The 22,363-nt window shown below is 47.5% G+C and overlaps 1 protein-coding gene across 2 annotated transcripts in view; it reads right to left on the bottom strand.

The window, feature by feature from the left end:
• Positions 1–22,363, bottom strand: part of LOC137437004 (filamin-C) — a 280,189-nt gene that overhangs the window by 242,826 nt on the left and 15,000 nt on the right. For both annotated transcript variants that reach the window (XM_068131290.2, XM_068131289.2), the window contains exon 3: positions 15,987–16,235. In XM_068131290.2, coding sequence (XP_067987391.2) covers positions 15,987–16,235 — 249 coding nt within the window. The remainder of the gene's footprint in view (positions 1–15,986; positions 16,236–22,363) is intronic.

The raw sequence follows: 22,363 nt of genomic DNA on the forward strand, positions 1-22,363 counted from the left end.
GTGTGATATCTCTGCAATGAAGAAACGCAGAACCTTGCCATTGGAGACGAAACTGGATGTTATAAAATGCTTTGATAAAGGTGAAATTCTCCCAAATGGGTCGTTCATTAGACCTTATTGGTCATTCTTTTGGAACAATTATCAAGGAGGGGACAATAATTTTACTGTAGTTTATTTTAAAGTGTTTTTTTATTAATTGTATTTATTACGATTCAAGGGGAATCAAGGGTATATTATTTAATATCATTTATTGCAAATGCACAATATTACAGCTTAATTATCATCATACTAAAATACGCAATTTGGTGTCTGCCTGTCTGTCTGTCTGATTTTTGATCACGATACATTTGGTTGTTACTTATCCAATCTCAACCAAACTTGACAAGAGTACTGAGGGTCACTCGATGGAGGTTGTAGCGATTTAACTCTCCCCCGCCAACACCCCAAGGGGGTTTCCCCACCCAGGGGGTTGCGTGGTGAGGTCTGCGCTCTACCGAGTACCGTTCTCGTTACAATTGTGAATATGAGACTTACAAAGACATCTTAGGCTTACCAGAAGAACAACATAGTGGACACATGATTTTCTTCCTCACAATTGGGGGTGGAATCAACCCAGTTCTCCAACCAGCCAATGAAGGCTTCATAAGCACACAGCTTCATGACATTTTTATTGCATATATACAGTATATACAGTGCCTTCAGAAAGTATTCATATCCCTTGACTTTTCCACATTTTGTTGTGTTTCAGCCTGAATACAACATGGATTAAATTGGGATTTTTCTGTTACTAATCAAACCATAATACCGCATAATATTGTTACGGACGCGGTTTAGATGTTATTTACCGAGCGGTGGTATTGCCGCGACCTAACAGTTCCCCCGATTCTTCCCCAACTCACCCGATTCGCCCAGACGTTGACCAAATCGCGCTATGCCAAATCAATGATAGAAAGGACACGACGACTGGGAAAGAGGAAACGACGCAAGGGGTACAGTTCTCAAGACCTCCGGAGGAGGGTATAATTACAGTGGTGGAGAAAAGGGGGTAGATTACACGGCAGAGTGAGGTAAAAGACACAGAAGAGATGGGCACTTAAATACAATCTTATCTATTCCCGGACAGACCACAGACAAACGGAACAAGGCTGACTTACACAGGGATTGATGGCAGGGAGGGACAGGTAGTTCGATGGCACAAGGTGCACCTTGGCTCGGGGACAGGATAAAGCACGGTCCAGTCCAGAAGATGCGGGGAGGCCTCACAGCGCTCGGAGGTGGTCTTGCTTGCTCCAAGCTCAGCGCGCATCTGACGTCACCTCCCTCTCCCTGCGCATGCTCAGCGGGGAGTGACACGCCCTCGGCTGGTTGGCTCCGCCCCACTGGGGCCGGTCCGCCGCTTCCATTGGGTGCGGGGGTTACCGGGCTCCGCCCTTGACGAGGAGCTGACAGGGAGCCCCTATTTGGTAACCCCGTCGAGCACATGTTCGATGGCGGCTCGTTGGGGAGGCCTGGTGCCCTCCCAACACCCCCTACCAACCAAGCCGTAGTGAGGACGCGCACTCCCCGCGCCCGCCGCTGCCGTTGCTGTTGTTGTTGTTGTTGTTGCTGAACCGTGAGGAAGAGCTGCGGGGAGGTATCGGGAGGTCCTAAACTTCCTAACGGTGCCATACAATCACATTCTGGTGCAACGAAGGGTCAGAATTAATGGAAACGAGTCCTTAACTGACATAGACTAAGAATAACTAGCAAGATGTCCTATAGTTGTCTTGCATGAGATGCGGTGAACCTGGGCACGACATTTAATGGAGGAAATAGGGGGAGGTCGGGTCTACAGAGTGTTGTTTACAGAAAATGGGACTAGGGAATGGGGGATTGGGGATAGTTGGGAAGTATTGAGGAAATAGGGGAATATTTACAAGCGGATATGGATGGATGCAAATCCCATATCCGCAACATTGCACCCTTCTCTACCTCGGGGCGTCCCGACCCGATACATTTTTACCTACTTTAGTGTGGCACTCAGATGTAGTTCCCTCTACTATTAACTCAACCCTGAGTGCGACAGTTTTACAGATGTTCACAAATGAGTAAGTATGTCCCCCTGCGACGTTGCACCCTTCTCCTAACAGAAACACACCCACAGGATAACCGAATCGCGGAAAGCATCCTCAAACTAAACATACAGCCGGTAGGGAGCATCATTTATACAAGACTACACTGATATTTACACTACGATCCAGGACCTGTTCTTTGAGGAACACATGCAGATGTTATGCATAGGGAGAGCATGCATGCCAGCATCGATACACCAACCCACGAGTGCCCTGTGGCCCTACGGCCTATAATAATGTGCAGAGCACCCCGTCCAAGCACCAAAAGCACCACCCCATACGCACAGTCAGCACCATCCGGTGCACCAATAAAGTGTTCAATAACAATGCACAATTAAGTGTCCATGGTCACCGGTGGTGTCGCAGCCGGCCGATGTTCTGCCGCTGGTCTTGCCTTCATGGAGTGCACTTGGCCTTCTGGCTTCTTTAGAAATAAAGAAAGGTGCCAACCGCGTCCATTTCTGAATTGTGGCCGTCAGGGGGCCAACTAAAAGTGGTTCACCTGTATGGCATAGGTGCCACGTTGACCCAGAGGTCCATCCACGGGTGGTGCTTGACCGCAAAAGAACTGCGGTCCATTGTGGGCGGCCACAAAAATTGCGATCCATATGGTGTATCGATCCAGGCAGCAAGCAGCGGAAGTACAGGCCCACAACTGCGGAGCCAGCACCTCTCTCTCCTCTCTCTCTGCCCCAAAGCCAGATCCTCGGAGGTGGGAGACAAAAGAAGACAAGTGAGTAAGGTGGTAAGGGCGCAAAAGTGCACGCAATACAAGGTAATGCACACTGGGGGCACATGGGAACCAGGTGAGACAGGTACGTTCCTACCGTACGCCCCCCCCCCCCCACCAGGTAACCTACATTGCCCCTCCCTTACCCCTTACTGTATCCACAAAACACAACACTACCCATAAACATCTACTTTACACATCAACAAACGTCCCTACTGTCTTCCCCGTTCCTCCCATAAACCAAATTCGTCTTCTCTCCCTCCTAACCAATCAAATTTGCCATTTCCAACTCTCATCAAAATCTGCCATCTCCAACTCAACATCAAAATCTGCCATCACCAATTCATCATCAGTCCCTCCTAAGGAGGGAGAGATGGAATCACCCCAATGTCTTATCCACGTCGTGATGCGTCTCACAAATCCAAACAGCAATTCTCATTTCCTGCAACACAAAACAAAGAAAACACAGGTGTGGAGTCATCATCATCACCTCAGGAAAGTGGCTGCGTATGGTGCGACAGGTTCATCAATCCTAACTATTTCCTAAATGACTTTAACAACTTTACATTACCCGGGGTATTTCTCTTGCCAAACCATTGGCCCTCATTACTCTATGTGGTTCGAAGGACCAAAATCCCATTGACCATCTGTGGTGCACACCATCAATTTGGGTCTCACTCCCCTCACGGTTTTTCCCCGATTCAACACTCGGTGCCCCCGCACAATTTCGGTGGCTGGGTCGTGTGACGCTCCCAGCTGGTCCGCCCACCTGCACACCTCCACCACTTTTGTTGCCTACCGAGCTCACCTGCTCCTCACCCTAACCGAACTAACTGGGGAAGGCCCTCTCGCACTCTCACCCCCTCAGTGCCCTCTCTGGCACGGGCTGCCCGATCCACACCCGGGATCCTCAGGTACCCACTGACACTAACGGCTCCCAGAGCCCACCTGCGGCCTCACCTGGCCGACATCTAACAGTGGCGGAGTGCCCAACCATTCACACTCATACTAACAGGCCACACGACCAGCCAATTTCACCACACCAATGCACCCATCCACAATACCATTCTGCAACCGCACCACAAATGCCAATATCCAACCACAATTTACCTATACCTTCTAACTATTCTTTAAACTACCCTCCCCGGGTACTCGTGAAAAGGGGTCCACTCTTCCCCCATCCACACCTTCGCACCATGCACACCACTCCGTACCACTTACTCCAACTCTCTCCACACCACTCATTCTCTGCTCCATATATTCCACACACCTGTACTTGCACACCTGTGCTCTCATACTTGGTGCCGCCTGCACCCTTCTCTCCGCCAAGCGCATTTGCGCTGATCCACAACACTCACTACTCACCATGACACTCATCCACAATGCTCTCTCATTCATCACTTGTACACTCACACACACCTCGGAGCATTGCCTCACCGATGCCTCATTTGAAGCTGCTCACCAGCACTTCCATTCATATTGCATCATCTGCTCTGTCTACTCCCTTCTAAAACTCGCGCTCCTCCGTCTTCCCTTTAAACTATTGCGCTCCCTCGTCATTATAATCCACACTAATCTACCTGCGTCCCCACTACAGGTATCCTTGTCACTAACTAATCTTAACGTTGCCTAATGTCATCTTCTAGGTCCCTACACACAATATCCGAACCCACCCGGGCTAGTTTTCACTGCCATCAACCCCATAATCTATGGCGCATTTGCCCCAATCCGTGAGGGATGGTGGATTTGCCATCCCACCACATCGGGGAGGTCCTACTACCAATTTTGCACATCAAATTTCAACAAATCAAAAATTTGCCAATCACTACCCATCATCTGCCAATCATTACTGCCAATCCTCAAATTTTGCTTTTTTCTAATTTCGGGGCCAAAACACTATCCTCGTCATTACAGACTACTTACTAATGCCTCTCGGTGCGCCAATTCACTTCTAAAGCTCGGCTTCGTACAGCCAAGCAATGAATGCGGGTTGTTTGGTGCCAGCGGCTGGATACGTCCCGCATTCGGTGCAGGGAAGGAGGTTTACCCAGGCCGAGGTCCCACGCACCACCTCGGCACGGAGCCATCCCATGGCCCGATCTCGACCTGCTGGAACGTCTCAACAAAAAGTGGTCGCCATGACGACCCTTCCTATCGGGCTGCCCGCTCCGCCTAGTGGAGCACGGACGCGGCCGTTCAAAGCGAGGCCCAGCGTGGATCGCGTACGGCGGTCCTTTCGAACCCGCCGTGGCTCGGATCCCCGCTGGTTCTCGCGGCACGCGAAGCCCGGCACGCACCGAGGGCCCGATTCGGCTATAAGTCGCTCTAACCGCTAACCCGGTTACCGTCGATGCCTCACCTGCATGCTGACACGCATACGCTACCCCTTTCTTGCTCATACATCCAGCTGTTCCCATGCTCCTTGTCGTACCTTCTCTTACACACCTCGGTACACTCATTCCGCTCACTGACCTGGTCACACACCTGACCACCGAACACCTTGGCACACATTCGTCGCTCGCACACCTCACCAACACACCTCTTTGCGCCCCCTCCTCGGTCACCTCCTCTGTGACAATCACAGGTGTGCTCTCACTCGCACACCCAACCACGTGCCTCACGACCAACTCAAGTGTGCATTCCCACACACGCTCTACCATTCCAGGTGTGCTTCCTTTCTCACCTGTCACAACCAACTCACGCTCCGTGTCACTCTTACTACTCTCACCTCCACTCTGGACAGCGCACTCACCCTTACTCTCGACAGCGCACTCTTTCCTCATGCACCTGTCCGTTACACACCTTTCTCGCGCACACTCTTGCGCACACTCTCCCGTCACACCCTCTGTAACACTCACCACAGGCGTGCATTCTTCCTTACTTTTGACAGCGCACTCTTTCCCCATGCACCTGTCCGTTACACACCTTTCTCGCGCACACTCTCCCGTTACACCCTCTGTAACACTCACCACAGGTGTGCATTCTCCCTTTACACCCTCCGTAACACTCCTCACTACGCGCTTCCATGTGCTCCCTCGCACACGCGCTACGACCGACTCACTCTCGACAGCACCCTCACTCCTTGGCACGCACTTTTTCCTCACACACCCCAGAGTCGGACTTTCTCGCACACCTCCTTTTTCGCAGACCAGACCTGTCGCACACTTCACCAATGGCCTCTCACGAACACCCGGGTCCATCTCGACCCCCAAGCTCATTAAATCACCTGGCGCATCATACGCACGACCATATTGGTCACCACTTACACCGGGTCCTCTTTCTCTTCGCTTCTCCTCCATCACCTGCGAATCCCTCATCCGGTTAATGAGCACATCATCACGATCCGAACACAGACTTTGGACCAATTCTTTCACTGCCTCTTTGATCTCTTTCTTATCCCCTCTCCGTCGCTTCTTAATTTCGCTTACCCCTTCTTCCACTTCTTCTAATTTCTGCTTCACCTCTTTTATTTCCCGGTGCGTCTCCTCAAGCTCGTCCTCTAAGGCCACCTTATTTTTTTTTTCTATGTGCTCCCGCACCTCCCGCTCTTTAACCTCCATCACCTCTACCACCTTGTTCATTTTCCTCGTCAGGTCCTCATGTACCGTCTGACACTCTTTTTTAATTACCCCTACGTCCTTTTTCATCTCCTTCTGTGTCGATTTTAAACCCTCTATTACCGCTGTGTTCTTCTTTACCTGGTCCCCCAACTCCTTTTGTCCCACTGTCAGTTGTTCTACTCCCAGCGTCAACTCCTCTATACCACCTTGCAATTTTACAGTCCCCTTTCTCACCTCCTTCTCCATGCGCTCCTCACAGTGCCTCACCTCCTCGCGCACTCCTCCGACCTCCTCACTCACACCTCTTCTGATCTCCTCTCCCATCACTTGCATCTCCTGCCCAGATGCCACCCTCATCTGCTCCATTTCCTCCCTGTGAGCATCCAATTTAGTTTATAGCCCCATTCTGACCCCCTCTATCTGCTGCCCCATTTTTTTAACTTCCCTTTCCGCTTGGTCCCTCATGTCCCTCAATTTGCCTTCCATACTGTTTTCTAACCCCTCTAACCCCTTTTTCATCCCTTCCATTTGATTCTCTTGAGCGGCCATTCTGTTTTCTACCCCCGTTAACCCCTCCTGTATTTCCCCTAATCTATTGTCTAATCCCTCAAATTTGTTGTCTAGTCCCTCAAATTTGTTTCCTAATCCCTCTATTCTACTCCCTAACCCTCCGATCTGGGCCCCCATGTCCTCCCTCAATTTCTCGCTATTGGACCCCATTACCCCCATTTGCTCACTCTGAGCCTCTATACTGTTTTTCAAACCTCCAATTTGGTCTCCCATTTGTCCCATAAGGGCCCTCATTTGCAGGAAAAAAAGGTTCGAATCCACCAGCGGCGCTGCTACGGTCGCGGGCGCGGTCGCCGTAGCCATGTGCGAGGCGCCATTTTGCGCGCCCGTAACCTCGTGCGCGAGGACGCCATTTTGCGAACCTGCCGCCCCCGCTGCTTCGCTCTCCTCATGTCCCTCAATTTGGTCCTGGATCGACCCTGCCTCACTCTCCTCTACCGGAACCCAGCCGTCTTGATCTCCCATAGCGCGACTTTCAAAATCCGGGTTTTTTGTAAAACAAAATCAAATTTCGGTGACTTATAATTTTGAGCGCGTTAAGCGCGCTTCGGGTCCGTATCCCACTCCTGACACCAATTGTTACGGACGCGGTTTAGATGTTATTTACCGAGCGGTGGTATTGCCGCGACCTAACAGTTCCCCCGATTCTTCCCCAACTCACCCGATTCGCCCAGACGTTGACCAAATCGCGCTATCCCAAATCAATGATAGAAAGGACACGACGACTGGGAAAGAGGAAACGACGCAAGGGGTACAGTTCTCAAGACCTCCGGAGGAGGGTATAATTACAGTGGTGGAGAAAAGGGGGTAGATTACACGGCAGAGTGAGGTAAAAGACACAGAAGAGATGGGCACTTAAATACAATCTTATCTATTCCCGGACAGACCACAGACAAACGGAACAAGGCTGACTTACACAGGGATTGATGGCAGGGAGGGACAGGTAGTTCGATGGCACAAGGTGCACCTTGGCTCGGGGACAGGATAAAGCACGGTCCAGTCCAGAAGATGCGGGGAGGCCTCACAGCGCTCGGAGGTGGTCTTGCTTGCTCCAAGCTCAGCGCGCATCTGACGTCACCTCCCTCTCCCTGCGCATGCTCAGCGGGGAGTGACACGCCCTCGGCTGGTTGGCTCCGCCCCACTGGGGCCGGTCCGCCGCTTCCATTGGGTGCGGGGGTTACCGGGCTCCGCCCTTGACGAGGAGCTGACAGGGAGCCCCTATTTGGTAACCCCGTCGAGCACATGTTCGATGGCGGCTCGTTGGGGAGGCCTGGTGCCCTCCCAACACCCCCTACCAACCAAGCCGGAGTGAGGACGCGCACTCCCCGCGCCCGCCGCTGCCGTTGCTGTTGTTGTTGTTGCTGAACCGTGAGGAAGAGCTGCGGGGAGGTATCGGGAGGTCCTAAACTTCCTAACGGTGCCATACAATCACATTCTGGTGCAACGAAGGGTCAGAATTAATGGAAACGAGTCCTTAACTGACATAGACTAAGAACAACTAGCAATATGTCCTATAGTTGTCTTGCATGAGATGCGGTGAACCTGGGCACGACATTTAATGGGGGAAATAGGGGGAGGTCGGGTCTACAGAGTGTTGTTTACAGAAAATGGGACTAGGGAATGGGGGATTGGGGATAGTTGGGAAGTATTGAGGAAATAGGGGAATATTTACAAGCGGATATGGATGGATGCAAATCCCATATCCGCAACAATATCAAAGCGGATATTTTGTTTTTAGAAATTTTTACAAAATAACTTAAAATGAAAATCGGAATCATCTTGAGTCAATAAATATTCAACCCCTTTGCTTTGACACTCCAAATTGAGCTCATATGCATCTTTCTTTGATCACCCTTGATATGTTTCTACAACTTGATTGGTGTCCACCTGTGGCCAATTCAATTGATTGGAGATGATTTAGAAAGAAACACACCTTTCTATACAAGGTCCCACAGTTGACAGCGCATGCCACAGCAGAACTCTACCATGAAGTGCAAGGAACTATCCGTAGAACTCCGAGATAGAATTGTGAGGAGGCATAGATCTGCTGAAGGGTATAAAACAATTTCTAGAGTGTTGAAAGTTCCCATGAGCACAGTGAGTTCCATCTTTTAAAAATGGAAAGAATATGGAACTACCCATTCTCTTCCTTAGAGCTAGCCCTCCGACCAAACTGAGCAAACAGGGAAGAAGGGCCTTGGTCAGGGAGGTGACAAAGAACCCAATGACCACTATGACAGAACTGCAGAGCTCCTTGGCTGACATGGGAGAACCTGTCGGAAGGACAACAGTCTCTGCAGCACTTCACAAATCGAGACTTTATGGTAGAGTGGCCAGATAGAAGCCACTGAGAAAAAGCACATGACAGCACACCTGGAGTTTGCAAAAAGGCACATGAAGACTCAGAGCATGATGCAAAAGATTCTGTGGTCTGATGAGACGAAAACTGAACTTTAGCCTGAATACAAAGCGCTACGTCTGGTGGAAAATGAGCACAGCTCATCACCCATCAAATACCATCCCCACCATGAAGCATGGTGGTGGCAGCATCATGCAATGGGATGCTTTTCAGCAGCAGGGATTGTGAGACATGTAAGGATAGAGAGAACAATTAAAGGACCCAAATCCTTGAGGAGATCCTGCATCCAAGTGCAATAGACCTTCAACTGCAGCGAACATTTACATTCCAACAGGACAATGACCCCAAGTATATAGCCCAAGCAACACTGGAATGGCTTCAGAGCAAGAACATGAAAGTCCTTGAGTGGTCCAGCCAAAGCCCAGACTTGAATACTTTTGAGAAACTGTGGAAAGACTTGCCGATTGCTGTCCACCAACACTCTCCATCCAACTTGACAGAGCTTGAGCAAATATGTAAGGACGAATAGGAGAAACTCCCCAAATACAGATGTGCAAAGCTGATACAGACATACCCAAGAAGACTCGAAGCTGCAATCGCTGTGAAAGGCGCTTCTACTAAGTATTGACTCGGGTTTGAATACTTATATAAATTAGATATTTCTGTGTTTCCTTTTTAATTATTTTGTAAAAATTTCTAGAAAAAAATCCACTTTGACATTATGGAATATTATGTGTAGACCAATGACAAAATAATCTCAATTTAATCCAATTATAATTCAGGTTCTAACACAACAAAATGTGAAAAGGTCAAGGGATTTGAATACTTTCTGAAGGCACGGTAGATGCCATGAAAATAATAAACATTTCTTGATCAATTCAAAACATTAACATGGATGAATGCCAGGAGATCCCAAGAAATTTACGAGGCAGGAAATCCCAGGAAATTTACGAGGCAGGAAATCCCAGGAAATGAATGAGACAAGAGATCCCAGGAAATGAATGAGGCAGGAGATTCCAGGAAATGAATGAGGCAGGAGATCCCAGGAAATGAATGAGGCAGGAAATCCCAGGAAATGAACGAGGCAGGAAATCCCAGGAAATGAACGAGGCAGGAAATCCCAGGAAATGGATGACGCAGGAAATCCCAGGAAATGGATGAGGCAGGAGATCCCAGGAAATTTATGAGGCAGGAAATCCCAGGAAATGAACGAGGCAGGAAATCCCAGGAAATGAACGAGGCAGGAAATCCCAGGAAATGGATGACGCAGGAAATCCCAGGAAATGAATGAGGCAGGAAATCCCAGGAAATGAATGAGGCAGGAAATCCCAGGAAATGAATGAGGCAGGAGATCCCAGGAAATTAACGAGGCAGGAAATGAATGAGGCAGGAGATCCCAGGAAATGGATGAGGCAGGAAATCCCAGGAAATGAATGAGGCAGGAAATCCCAGGAAATGAATGAGGCAGGAAATCCCAGGAAACTTTCCTCTGCCCCCCCTCAAACAACCCCTCACTGTGCCGCATCCCTTCACCAGCAAACCTTTCATCCTCCTCATCCTTCCCTTTCTTGGAACTCTTCTGCAACATCTGAAACACTATCAACTGCTCTCCCTACCTCCCCCTCTCATCCTTCATCTTACCCTACTCCTCCCCTCCCCTGTCCTGTACCCGATGCTCCCCCTCTCTCTTCATTAACGGTATGGACCTCAAACATCCGGGGCCTTCGCTCAAACCTGACTGATCTCTCCATACAGGTTGCTTCTGACAATCCAGACTTGATCTGCTTAACAGAGACTTTCCTCCTTCAAGATGTCTCTGATTCCTTAATATCTCTTCCTGGTTACTCCCTCCTCCGGTATGATAGACCTGAGCCTCGGCCTGGTGGTGGGGTGGCTATCTTTGTCAAAAACTCTCTTCCTCACTCTCCTTGCACTGCTCTCTTTCCTCCTCACCCGCAGGAGTACCTCTGGTTACGGCTTCCTCTCCGCTCCCACCTTTTGTTCATATGTGTTCTGTACCGTCCCCCAAACAGTGATGACTCCATCTACATTTCAATGTCTGACAACATGGACCAACTTCTATCCACTCATCCCAACTCTCTCTTCCTCATATGTGGTGACTTCAACTGTCATCATGCCACCTGGTTGGGTGTGGGTTCCTCTCTCACTAGTCATGGCACCTCAGCAAAGGACTTCTGTGACTCACTGGGATTGACACAATCTGTCAATTTCCCGACCCGGATCTCAGCCAATGGAGTATCTTCTCTTCTAGACTTGGTTATGACAAACTTCCCTGCTAATGTCTGCTGCTCTTCTTCTGCTCCAATCGGTTCTTCTGATCATGTGCTTGTCAAAGTGGACATCTCTCTGGCCATTCTCAGAGAGCCTCCTCAGCGTCGACGAGTCTGGCATTTCACTCAGGCTGACTGGGACGGTCTTCAAGCAGCCATCAATCGTCTAGATTGGTCTCCCATCTCCACTGCCTCTGACATCAATTCTTCCTGGGAATTCTTCCAAAGCAAACTGATCTCTCTCATGCACAGATTTATCCCATCTCGCCTTCAATTGTCTTACCCTTCCTCCCGTCCATGGTACACTGAATCTTGTGGTGAGGCAGTTGCCCTGAAACAACTTGCCTTTGCCTCTTGGAAGGCTAATCCAACTGAAGGAAATCTCAGTTCCTTCCACCAAGCTCGGAACAAGTGTGTGTCTACCCTCAGGAGTGCCAGGAAGCACTATCTCTCCTCACTCAAGAATGAACTCTCAAACCTGTCTCCTTCCTCCAAATCCTGGTGGCGTCTGGTCAAATCCGTTTCTGGTGTTTGTTCCCCCTCCATCCCCTCCCTTACCTCAAATGGCCACACAGTTGACATCGCACGTGACAAAGCCGAATGCCTCAACTCTGTGTTCGCCTCGAAATCCTTAGTCCCAAACCCATCTCTCTCTGTTCCCACCTTTCCCAGTCGAACCCAAATGCTCCTGGACTCTGTGTCCTTCTCTCCTGACAAGGTGGAGGAGTTTTTGTCAAACCTCGACTCTGATTCTGCAACTGGACCAGACGGCATCAGCCCACGGGTCCTAAAATCCTGCTCTGCCGCTCTATCTCACCCTCTCTCTGTTCTTTTCACCCTATCTTTTGCTCAAGGTCATCTGCCAGCATCCTGGAAATCAGCTAACATTACCGCTTTACACAAAAAAGGTGCAAAAACAGATCCTTGCAACTACAGACCAATCAGCCTGCTCCCAATTATCAGCAAAGTCATGGAATCCATCATTGCTTCGGATATGAAATCTTTCCTCTTCTCCAATGGCTTGATCTCTGATCATCAATTTGGTTTCAGACCAGGTCACTCTACTCTGGACATGCTGCTTCTGCTGTCTCAACAATGGATGGAGGTCCTGAATGCCAAACAGGAAATCAGAGCTGTCTCCCTTGACATATCAAAGGCCTTTGATACGGTCTGGCACCCAGCTCTGCTCACCAAACTCTCCTCCTATGGTATCCATGGAAATCTCCATGCATGGCTTGCGGACTTCCTCTCTGGTCGTAGTCAACGTGTGGCCCTGAATGGATTTCTCTCATCTCCCCTTCCTGTTCAGGCTGGAGTTCCCCAAGGAAGTGTGCTGGGCCCTGTGCTTTTTCTGGTCTTTATCAATGATCTCTCTGACTCTCTGGAAAATCCTCTCTATCTCTTTGCTGATGACTCCACTCTCTGCCGCTCCATTCCTCTTCCCTCAGATAGGCAGTCTGCAGCCTCCTCACTCTCTGAAGACCTGGACAAAATCACAGACTGGTCAAACAAGTGGAACATGTCTTTCAATCCTGCCAAATCTCACTCTCTTACTATGTCTCTCCGAAAAGATCGACTGGACAACCCTCCCATCTACTTTCTCAACAATCCTCTCCAAGAAGTTCTGTCACTCAAGCTTTTGGGTCTCACTATCTGCCATGATCTTTCTTGGGAAAACCACATTTCCAAGCTGGCCTCCAAAGCCAGTCGCCGACTGGGCATCCTCCGTCGTGCGAAGTCCTTCCTCGGCACACCTGAGCTCCTCACCACATACAAGGCTTTCATCCGCAGCTCAATGGAATACTGTTCTCCCCTATGGGCTGGTGCTCCTGCCTCACACCTGGCTCGGCTTCACGCTGTTGAATCCAAAGCTTTCAAAATCATTGGAATCTCCCGCGATGAAGCTATCTCTGAGGGCCTTTCACTCACTCACCGCAGGCAGGTAGGTGGTCTTTCTGTCTTCTACCGACTCCTCTCCGGCCTTGCTCCCCCAGCTCTCTCCGTGCTCTGTCCCCCAAATATTCCTACAGGTCGCACAAGATCTGCCAGCAACCCTCTGATGGTTAAACTGCCGAAATCTCGGCTCTCTGCTCACCTTCACTCTTTCATTCCTCTTTTCTCCCGCCTGTGGAACAAACTCCCACACTCCCTTCAATCCCTCTCCTCCCTCCAGGTCTTTAAAACAGCTGTTCACCACCATCTCTTATCTTCCCCCATCCATAACCTTGATCTTTTCTACCCCCACTAATTCACCCCAGATCCACCTTGTTTGAAATTCCAACTTATTTCCTGGATATCCTGGCAGTGTCCATATGTTTATACCTCTCCCACCCCCCCCCCCCCTTCACATGCCTCCCCCCCAAAGCCCTCTCCCTCCCACAGATCTCTCGATGTCTCCATGTCTCTCGGTCCCTGCTCTCAAATGTTGTGTTTGTGTCCTTCCCCCTCTCTCCCCATCTTGTCTACCGCTCCCGATGTTATTTGTTTTATGTGTCTGTTTGTCTTTCTGTGTGATTAATTTTCGCTCTTTCACGAGCCTCGATCTTGTATACAAAAAAAAAAAAAAAAAAAAAAAAAAAAAAAAAATGAATGAGGCAGGAAATCCCAGGAAATGAATGAGGCAGGAGATCCCAGGAAATGAATGAGGCAGGAGATCCCAGGAAATGAATGAGGCAGGAGATCCCAGGAAATGAATGAGGCAGGAAATCCCAGGAAATGAATGAGGCAGGAGATCCCAGGAAATTAACGAGGCAGGAAATCCCAGGAAATGAATGAGGCAGGAAATCCCAGGAAATGAATGAGGCAGGAAATCCCAGGAAATTAACGAGGCAGGAAATCCCAGGAAATGAACGAGGCAGGAAATCCCAGGAAATGGATGAGGCAGGAAATCCCAGGAAATGAATGAATCAGGAAATCCCATGAAATGAATGAGGCAGGAGATCCCAGGAAATTAACGAGGCAGGAAATCCCAGGAAATGAACGAGGTAGGAAATCCCAGGAAATTGATGAGGCAGGAAATCCCAGGAAATGGATGAGGCAGGAAATCCCAGGAAATGGATGAGGCAGGAAATCCCAGGAAATTAACGAGGCAGGAAATCCCAGGAAATGAACGAGGTAGGAAATCCCAGGAAATTGATGAGGCAGGAAATCCCAGGAAATGGATGAGGCAGGAAATCCCTGGAAATGGATGAGGCAGGAAATCCCAGGAAATGGATGAGGCAGGAAATCCCAGGAAATGGATGAGGCAGGAAATCCCAGGAAATGGATGAGGCAGGAATCCCAGGAAATTAATGAGGCAGGGAATTCCAAAAAATCCCAGAGAATGAATGAGGCAGGGAATCCCCAAAAATGAACAAGGCAGGGGATCCCAGGAAATGAATAAGGCAGGGAATCCCAGGAAATTAATGAGGCAGGGAATCCCAGAAAATCCCAGGAAATAATGAGTCAGAGAATTCCATGAAATGAATGAGGCAAGGAATCCCAGGTTGGTACTCTTATGAACCATTCCCTCCCTCTGGCGGGGATCAGTGAAGCACTTGCAGCGCTATGCGACGCATACAGTGAAAAATTGCAATTCATCTCCGCAGCCGACATGTAATAGCCTCTCCCACCTCCACCAGGTGGCACTACAGTATATGATACACATCGTGGTTGATGACAAACAAACACTTGTGTTCCATGTTTTCGATTTTATCATATAGATATAAATATAAATATGTATCCACATTTTAAATAACCCCCAAATTTACACAGGTCAGAAGGAATATTTACGCAGTGAGCAAGATTGCTCTACTGGATTAGGCCCCTCTACACACGGGCTTGCACAACTCCAGAAGCACAAAGCAAAGTGTGTTTGTTGATAGTTCCATTCACTGGGTTACTGGCAAATCATCATTTTAAAGTGCAACAAACCTCTCCACCACATTGTAAACACACAAACATAGCTTTTCAGAGTTTTCACAAACAAAATAAACGAGGAAACATCAAAATGACCTGAAACTAGACAGCTGTTCACTAAATTCCAAGGTGTATGATTGCTTGTTTAACTCTCTGTAATGAGGGATCAGTACGTTTAGACACATTGCTTTGGTGCTTTGATTTTTGCATTGCCGTGGTCACTTGGTCACTCAAGGAAATGTTTGACGAAGCGGACAAGCATTGCAAAACTTTCACATGTACAATCGAATGCTCAATCACTCACTGACGAAGCATCCGCAGGGGCATGTGCTCTTATTACATTCACTTTGCCAGAAATATAAACAAAAACAAAAACCAAATTATCATGAAATAACAGAAACAATACCAACAATGCTGATTTTGAATTCTCAAAAGTATGTATTGTTACATGAGAGGGAAGTGCAGTACCAGGAGCACAACTATCCACCAGAGCACCGAGGGCTCGCCCATCCTGCCAGTCACGGTTGAAGTTGGTAACCGGAAGGTCAGAGAGCTTGTTCTGGATCCAACCGAGAAGCCTTTGTTTTGGAGTCTGTTTTCCGACCTCGACATCGCACTCGCCCTCCCACACTGGCATGGAGATGGAATAATGCAGGATGAGTGTCCACACCAGGCCCAGGATTAACTTCAGGTTCCCATCCATGATGGCTTTGCTGTCTGTCAAATTGGGAGAGAGAAACACATCTGTTATCGCAAAAGTCACCACCAACAAGGAAACATTAGAGTCCTCTGGTCATAAACAAAAACCAGGCAGAAACAGTAACAGTACCAACAATGCTGATCAAATTCATAAGTATGACATCATGATTGAAATTAATCAACAACTCAGGACAACAATCAGTGGTTTCAGAGAGATGTCCATGCAACCACACAACAACAACCAAACATGTCTATATAATACGCAAAAAGCAGTTCAATTAAACTGCTGATCGAAGCAAGATCTCGACGTATCCACGTTCCCATCCATGGTTTACTCTCCAGTTGTGCTGTTGCCCACTACATGCGCTGCTGTAGTGCCTGATAGATGTGGAGTAACTGTCATCTAGACCTCATAACACTCGCATAAAGCCTGTTCCGGATGGTCTAAGTCGAAATTCGAAGGTTGATTTCAAATTTATTTTTGAGGAGTTTCTAATTATAGCTGGTAGGGTAGAGCTCTTTGCTCACGATTACAACTTATAAGGTTCAGCACAGGATTTCATATCATCTTACTATAATTCACCAAATGTCTGTCCGTCTGTCCATCTGTTCCCAGGTACCGCAAAAACCGCTGAACCGATCGCAACGATATTTTGGGTGGGTAATCCTCGGACCCCCTGGAGTAAAATAGGCTATATTGTTTTTCCAATATCAGCTTTGGTCTCCAGCATTTTCAGGTTTGGACGCCCGCCTAACGTTATTGTCCCGGGTACCGCAAAAACGGCTGCACCGATGGCAACGATTTCCTGTAACCCCTGCAGTAAAATCCTAAGATCATTTACCAAAAGAACATGACATGAAAATTAAAAACGGCTGAACAGTATTTCATGAACATTTCATTGCGGAATTGAGGAAAATACTGATGTATTACGAACCTGCCGTGAATGTGGAAGTGAACAGATTACGGCAATGAGCTGGTTTGATAATATCCCAATACAACCGTCATTTAAGATAGTATTTTGTTAAAAGTATCAATTGGTGATTGGAATTGAGTGAATACAATTACGATTTTGAATTCGTAATTGTATTCACCCAACCGTGTGGAACTTCACATCAGGATTTAAATATTTGTTTATGTCACGAATGTTGTTTAAAGTTTATTTTTTATATTAATGCTATTTAATTTGTGATTGGAGTTATGCTGTTTGGAATGAAAAAAGATATGAGTTCAAGTGAATGACGAAATGCCGTGACGGTTTTTCCTTTCTAAACGTGAAATTCGCGGATCGCCATATGCAGATTTGCCATTGACCGAGTATGGAACAAACGTACCCATTTGTTTGCCAACGGGTACGTTTTTCATGGAAGTCCTTCACGAACTTGCTGTCCATGTCTGACGTGCGACTGAAGGTGCTACAGGAATGTGGAATTTATTAGTTTCATGCTTTAGCATTTGCCGTTTCTGCATAGTCTGTTTGCTTCTGGCCTCCCACCCATGCGTAGCACGGGTACCTCACTAGTTATTCTCATCCAAACTTGCTCGTTTCCAAACCGTTGACCTGCAGCGGATGCTGTTTTGCACAAACATTCTCCACACATGCTTTTATTTGAATCGAAACAGGATTTATTATACAATTCTGATATAATAACTTATTGGAACAGCACAACCATTGGGAGCAGCTTTGTTCACATCATCAACATGTTGTGTTGTCCATGCAGACTTTCTATTAATAGTCTTTAACAAACATCCATCATCATCAAAAAGAAAGACAGGATCTGAGGTCTTAGGGCAGGAAGGATGAAGAACTAGTCTTGCTCATGCAGTCTCCTGTCGGCCTGCATCAGCGGACAGGAAGAACGATGAAGGCAATCAATAGAATGTTGATCGAAGTACGCTAACTGCCATGGGAAGCAAGGAGAAGGAGACCTTTCAAGCGGAAACTCTTCTTTGCAGCAAAAGCAAAAAGGATTGGACAGGTGTTTCCGCCTTCATGCTTCAACAAGACAAAAACAGCTTAAATGTCAGAGCTTATCGGGCAACTTGTATATACTGTATGACACTACATAACATTTAGGGAACCAGGAAGGAAAATGAAGCAGGATGTCTCATTTGCATTACCCATCCTCTCATCATTGACATCATCATTTTCATCGAATTGGATTGACAAATCAGTAAAACGATGACCTCAACCAATGAGTCTTCCATGAGCCTCAAATATGTATCCAATATAATAAAATAAAATTAACTGATAGAAGAACAGAGAGACATCCAAGGGAATTGAATACTGAAATCAATTTTATCAGCAGATCATCCATCACATGGAGTAATGAAACCCTCATCCCTCCCTGCCTCATATCCAATGAGCTCCTGCTTTACGACACAATAATGGCCAATTTATCCATAAAAGATTGAGAAAAATCGACTTCCTCGTGGTGCATCTGGCTTGCAACATTTCTTGCACAAATAACACTAATGTGAGCTCATTGTGTCAAATATTCCTTGGACAGTGTTGCAGCATGTGGAAACTGCTCGAGGCAGGCCACCCACACTGCTATGTTTCTAAAAGTTATGGATTTCTCTGTACGATTTCAGGCAAACTCAGTGAATTTTCAACTCGTTCAGAAAAGACAAGGATGTTTGCTTCTTACTCGTTTGAAAAAGATTTCAATTTGGATAAACCAAAGTCTTGCCTTGTTGTGTAATGTGCCTCTATTGTCCTGTTGTGGAATGTGCATCTATGGTCCTGTTGTGCAATGTGCATCTATTGTCCTGTTGTGGAATGTGCATCTATGGTCCTGTTGTGCAATGTGCATGTATGGGGTCCTGTTGTGCAATGTGCATCTATGGTCCTGTTGTGCAATGTGCATCTATTGTCCTGTTGTGCAATGTGCATCTATTGTCCTGTTGTGCAATGTGCATCTATTGTCCTGTTGTGCAATGTGCATCGATGGTCCTGTTGTGCAATGTGCATCGATGGTCCTGTTGTGCAATGTGCATCGATGGTCCTGTTGTGCAATGTGCATCGATGGTCCTGTTGTGCAATGTGCATCGATGGTCCTGTTGTGCAATGTGCATCGATGGTCCTGTTGTGCAATGTGCATCGATGGTCCTGTGTGCAATGTGCATCTATGGTCCTGTTGTGCAATGTGCATCAATGGTCCTGTTGTGCAATGTGCATCTATCGTCCTGTTGTGCAATGTGCATCTATTGTCCTGTTGTGCAATGTGCATCGATGGTCCTGTTGTGCAATGTGCATATATCGTCCTGTTGTGCAATGTGCATCTATGGTCCTATTGTGCAATGTGCATCGATGGTCCTGTTGTGCAATGTGCATCGATGGTCCTGTTGTGCAATGTGCATCTATGGTCCTGTTGTGCAATGTGCAACTATGGTCCTGTTGTGCAATGTGCATCTATGGTCCTGTTGTGCAATGTGCATCGACGGTCCTGTTGTGCAATGTGCATCGATGGTCCTGTTGTGCAATGTGCAACTATGGTCCTGTTGTGCAATGTGCATCTATGGTCCTGTTGTGCAATGTGCATCTATGGTCCTGTTGTGCAATGTGCATCGACGGTCCTGTTGTGCAATGTGCATCGATGGTCCTGTTGTGCAATGTGCATCTATTGTCCTGTTGTGCAATGTGCATCTCTTGTCCTGTTGTGCAATGTGCATCTATTGTCCTGTTGTGCAATGTGCATCGATGGTCCTGTTGTGCAATGTGCATATATGGTCCTGTTGTGCAATGTGCATCTTTTGTCCCGTTGTGCAATGTGCATCTATGGTCCTGTTGTGCAATGTGCATCTATGGTCCTGTTGTGCAATGTGCATCTAATGTCCTGTTGTGCAATGTGCATCTAATGTCCCATTGTGGAGTGTGCATCTATCGTCCTGTTGTGCAATGTGCATCTAATGTCCTATTGTGCAATGTGCATCTAATGTCCTGTGTGCAATGTGCATCCATTGTCCTGTGTGCAATGTGCATCTTTTTATCAAGGATATTATATGTAGTCAAATTGATAAAAACAACATTGCTGGTTTATTCCATATTTTTCTGCCTTCGCCCAGTTACGATGAATTGTGCTTACTATAAAGTTATGAAGTATTATTTGATAAGGCTTCTTTTGAACTAAAGTCTTCATCAATTTTTGTTTTACTCATCAACATCGCAGTATTTGTTATGCATGCGACTTATTGCATGCTTTTTCCTTATCTCCAATACATCTGCTTAACAAGTTGCTCAAATTGTGTTTCCTTGCAGACTGTGAAAGTACAAAATAGCATGCCAAGATTTGTAACGCTTGACATCATCCATAACGTCTCATCTCAAGTACAATGCCAGGAAAGGACCTCCTTACCCTCTTTTCCATGTTTTCATCAACAAAAGGAGCTGGCTGCACATCAGGAAAATCAGACAGCTCAGATTTGTGCTTTAGCAATCGTGGCTTTGCTGTTGTTACGGAAAAGGGAGGTTAAATTTCAGAGTGCACCAAGGTGGGAGGAAATTAAAGTTTATTCAGGGTGCCAGTCTTTTTCTTCTCATTTCCTATGCAGCACTAGGCTGCGGGGTAGCATCATTGGCTGAGGATGTGACTGTGCCACTTATGAAGTGCCCTCTGTAGGCTAGGGCATGAATTTGGAATTTGGTTTGGGTGTCGGTGATAATTCACTTATTCTTCGGGTAAGACACAGTAGGATAATTATCATTTGCCAATGAATGCTGGCAGACAGCTTAATGTTCATCTGACGATGCACTTTTTTATGCAATGCCCTACCATGAAGCACCAACCAAATACTTTATTGTTGGATCTGGAATCAAACTCAGACTAAACAGCTCGAAGGGAATTGCACTACCCCTGCACCATTCTGTCAGACATCTATGCATTTTATATATTGTACATACGTTTTATATATTGTACATATTATATATTGTACATATATTGTACACTAGCAGAGGTACCCGGCTTTGCACGGGAGTGGGAGGAGGAGGGGAGGGGGAAGAGGAGGGGAGGGGAACGGGGGGGAGGGGGGGAGGGGAACGGGGGGGAGGGGGGAGGGGGAAGCGGGGGAGGAGGAGGGGAGGGGGAAGAGGAGGGGAGGGGAATGGGGGGGGAGGGGGAAGGGGGGGGGGGGGGAGGGGAAGGGGGGAGGGAAGGGTGCGGGGGTGCCCAGGGGAAGAAGGGCCCCTCCCCTCCCCCTCCCCCCCCGTTCCCCTCCCCCCCCTCCCCTCCCCCTTCCCCCTCCCCCTCCCCCTTCCCCCTCCCCCTCCCCCCTCCCATCCCCTTCCCCCTCCCATCCCCTTCCCCCTCGTTCCCCTCCCCTTCTCTTCCCCCTCCCCTCCTCCTCCCCCTTCACACCAGGGGGGTTGACTCAGCCTGTCATCCCACCGAGGTCGGAAGTCGGAACTCATTGTCGTCAAATAAATGTAGCCTGTATGTTTCACTCTTTGTCACATGCCGTTGGTCCCATGTCAATCGGATGAAGTTGAAAAATTAACGTTACGAAGGTTCTCTCGGACGTACTGATTCCGAATAATGAAGTTGAAAAATTAACGTTCCGAAATACGCTAATTACGCTAACAGAAGCGCTGGAGGGAGCACTGCGCTCCCTCCCTTAGATTCCCTCCCTCTTCTGCTAGCGCTAATTACGCGTAACACACTAATTTTAAAACCCGAAGTTTTTTTAATTTTAAGGTGTGCTGTAGTCAGAAGCGCTAGAAGCGCTGCGCTCCCTCCCTTCGAATCCCTCTCTCTTCTGCTAGTGCTAATAATACGCTAATTTTAAAACCCGAAATTTTTTAAATGTTTATGTCTCCGTGACATTCCTGGGACCATCCCGAGTCGAACAGTACTTTCCGCTCGCAAATCCGTCCACGGGTTCTCGAGATCTTAGAGATCATAGATAGATCAGGATACAGACACAGAGGCCAACTCTACTTTATATATATAGATTGTACATACGCCTTCAGAAAGTATTCACACCCATTGGCTTTTTTCACATTTTGTTGTTACAGCCTGAATTTTAAATTGAATGAATTGAGATTTTTTTTTGTCACTCCATAATGCCCCATAATGTCAAAGTGAAATTTTTCTACATCATTTTTGACAAAATAATTTAAAAATAAAATAAATAAATACCTAATTTACAT

Source organism: Myxine glutinosa, chromosome 11, assembly GCF_964187855.1.
Source record: "Myxine glutinosa chromosome 11, kmMyxGlut1.1, whole genome shotgun sequence".
NCBI classification, from domain to species: Eukaryota; Metazoa; Chordata; class Myxini; order Myxiniformes; family Myxinidae; genus Myxine; species Myxine glutinosa.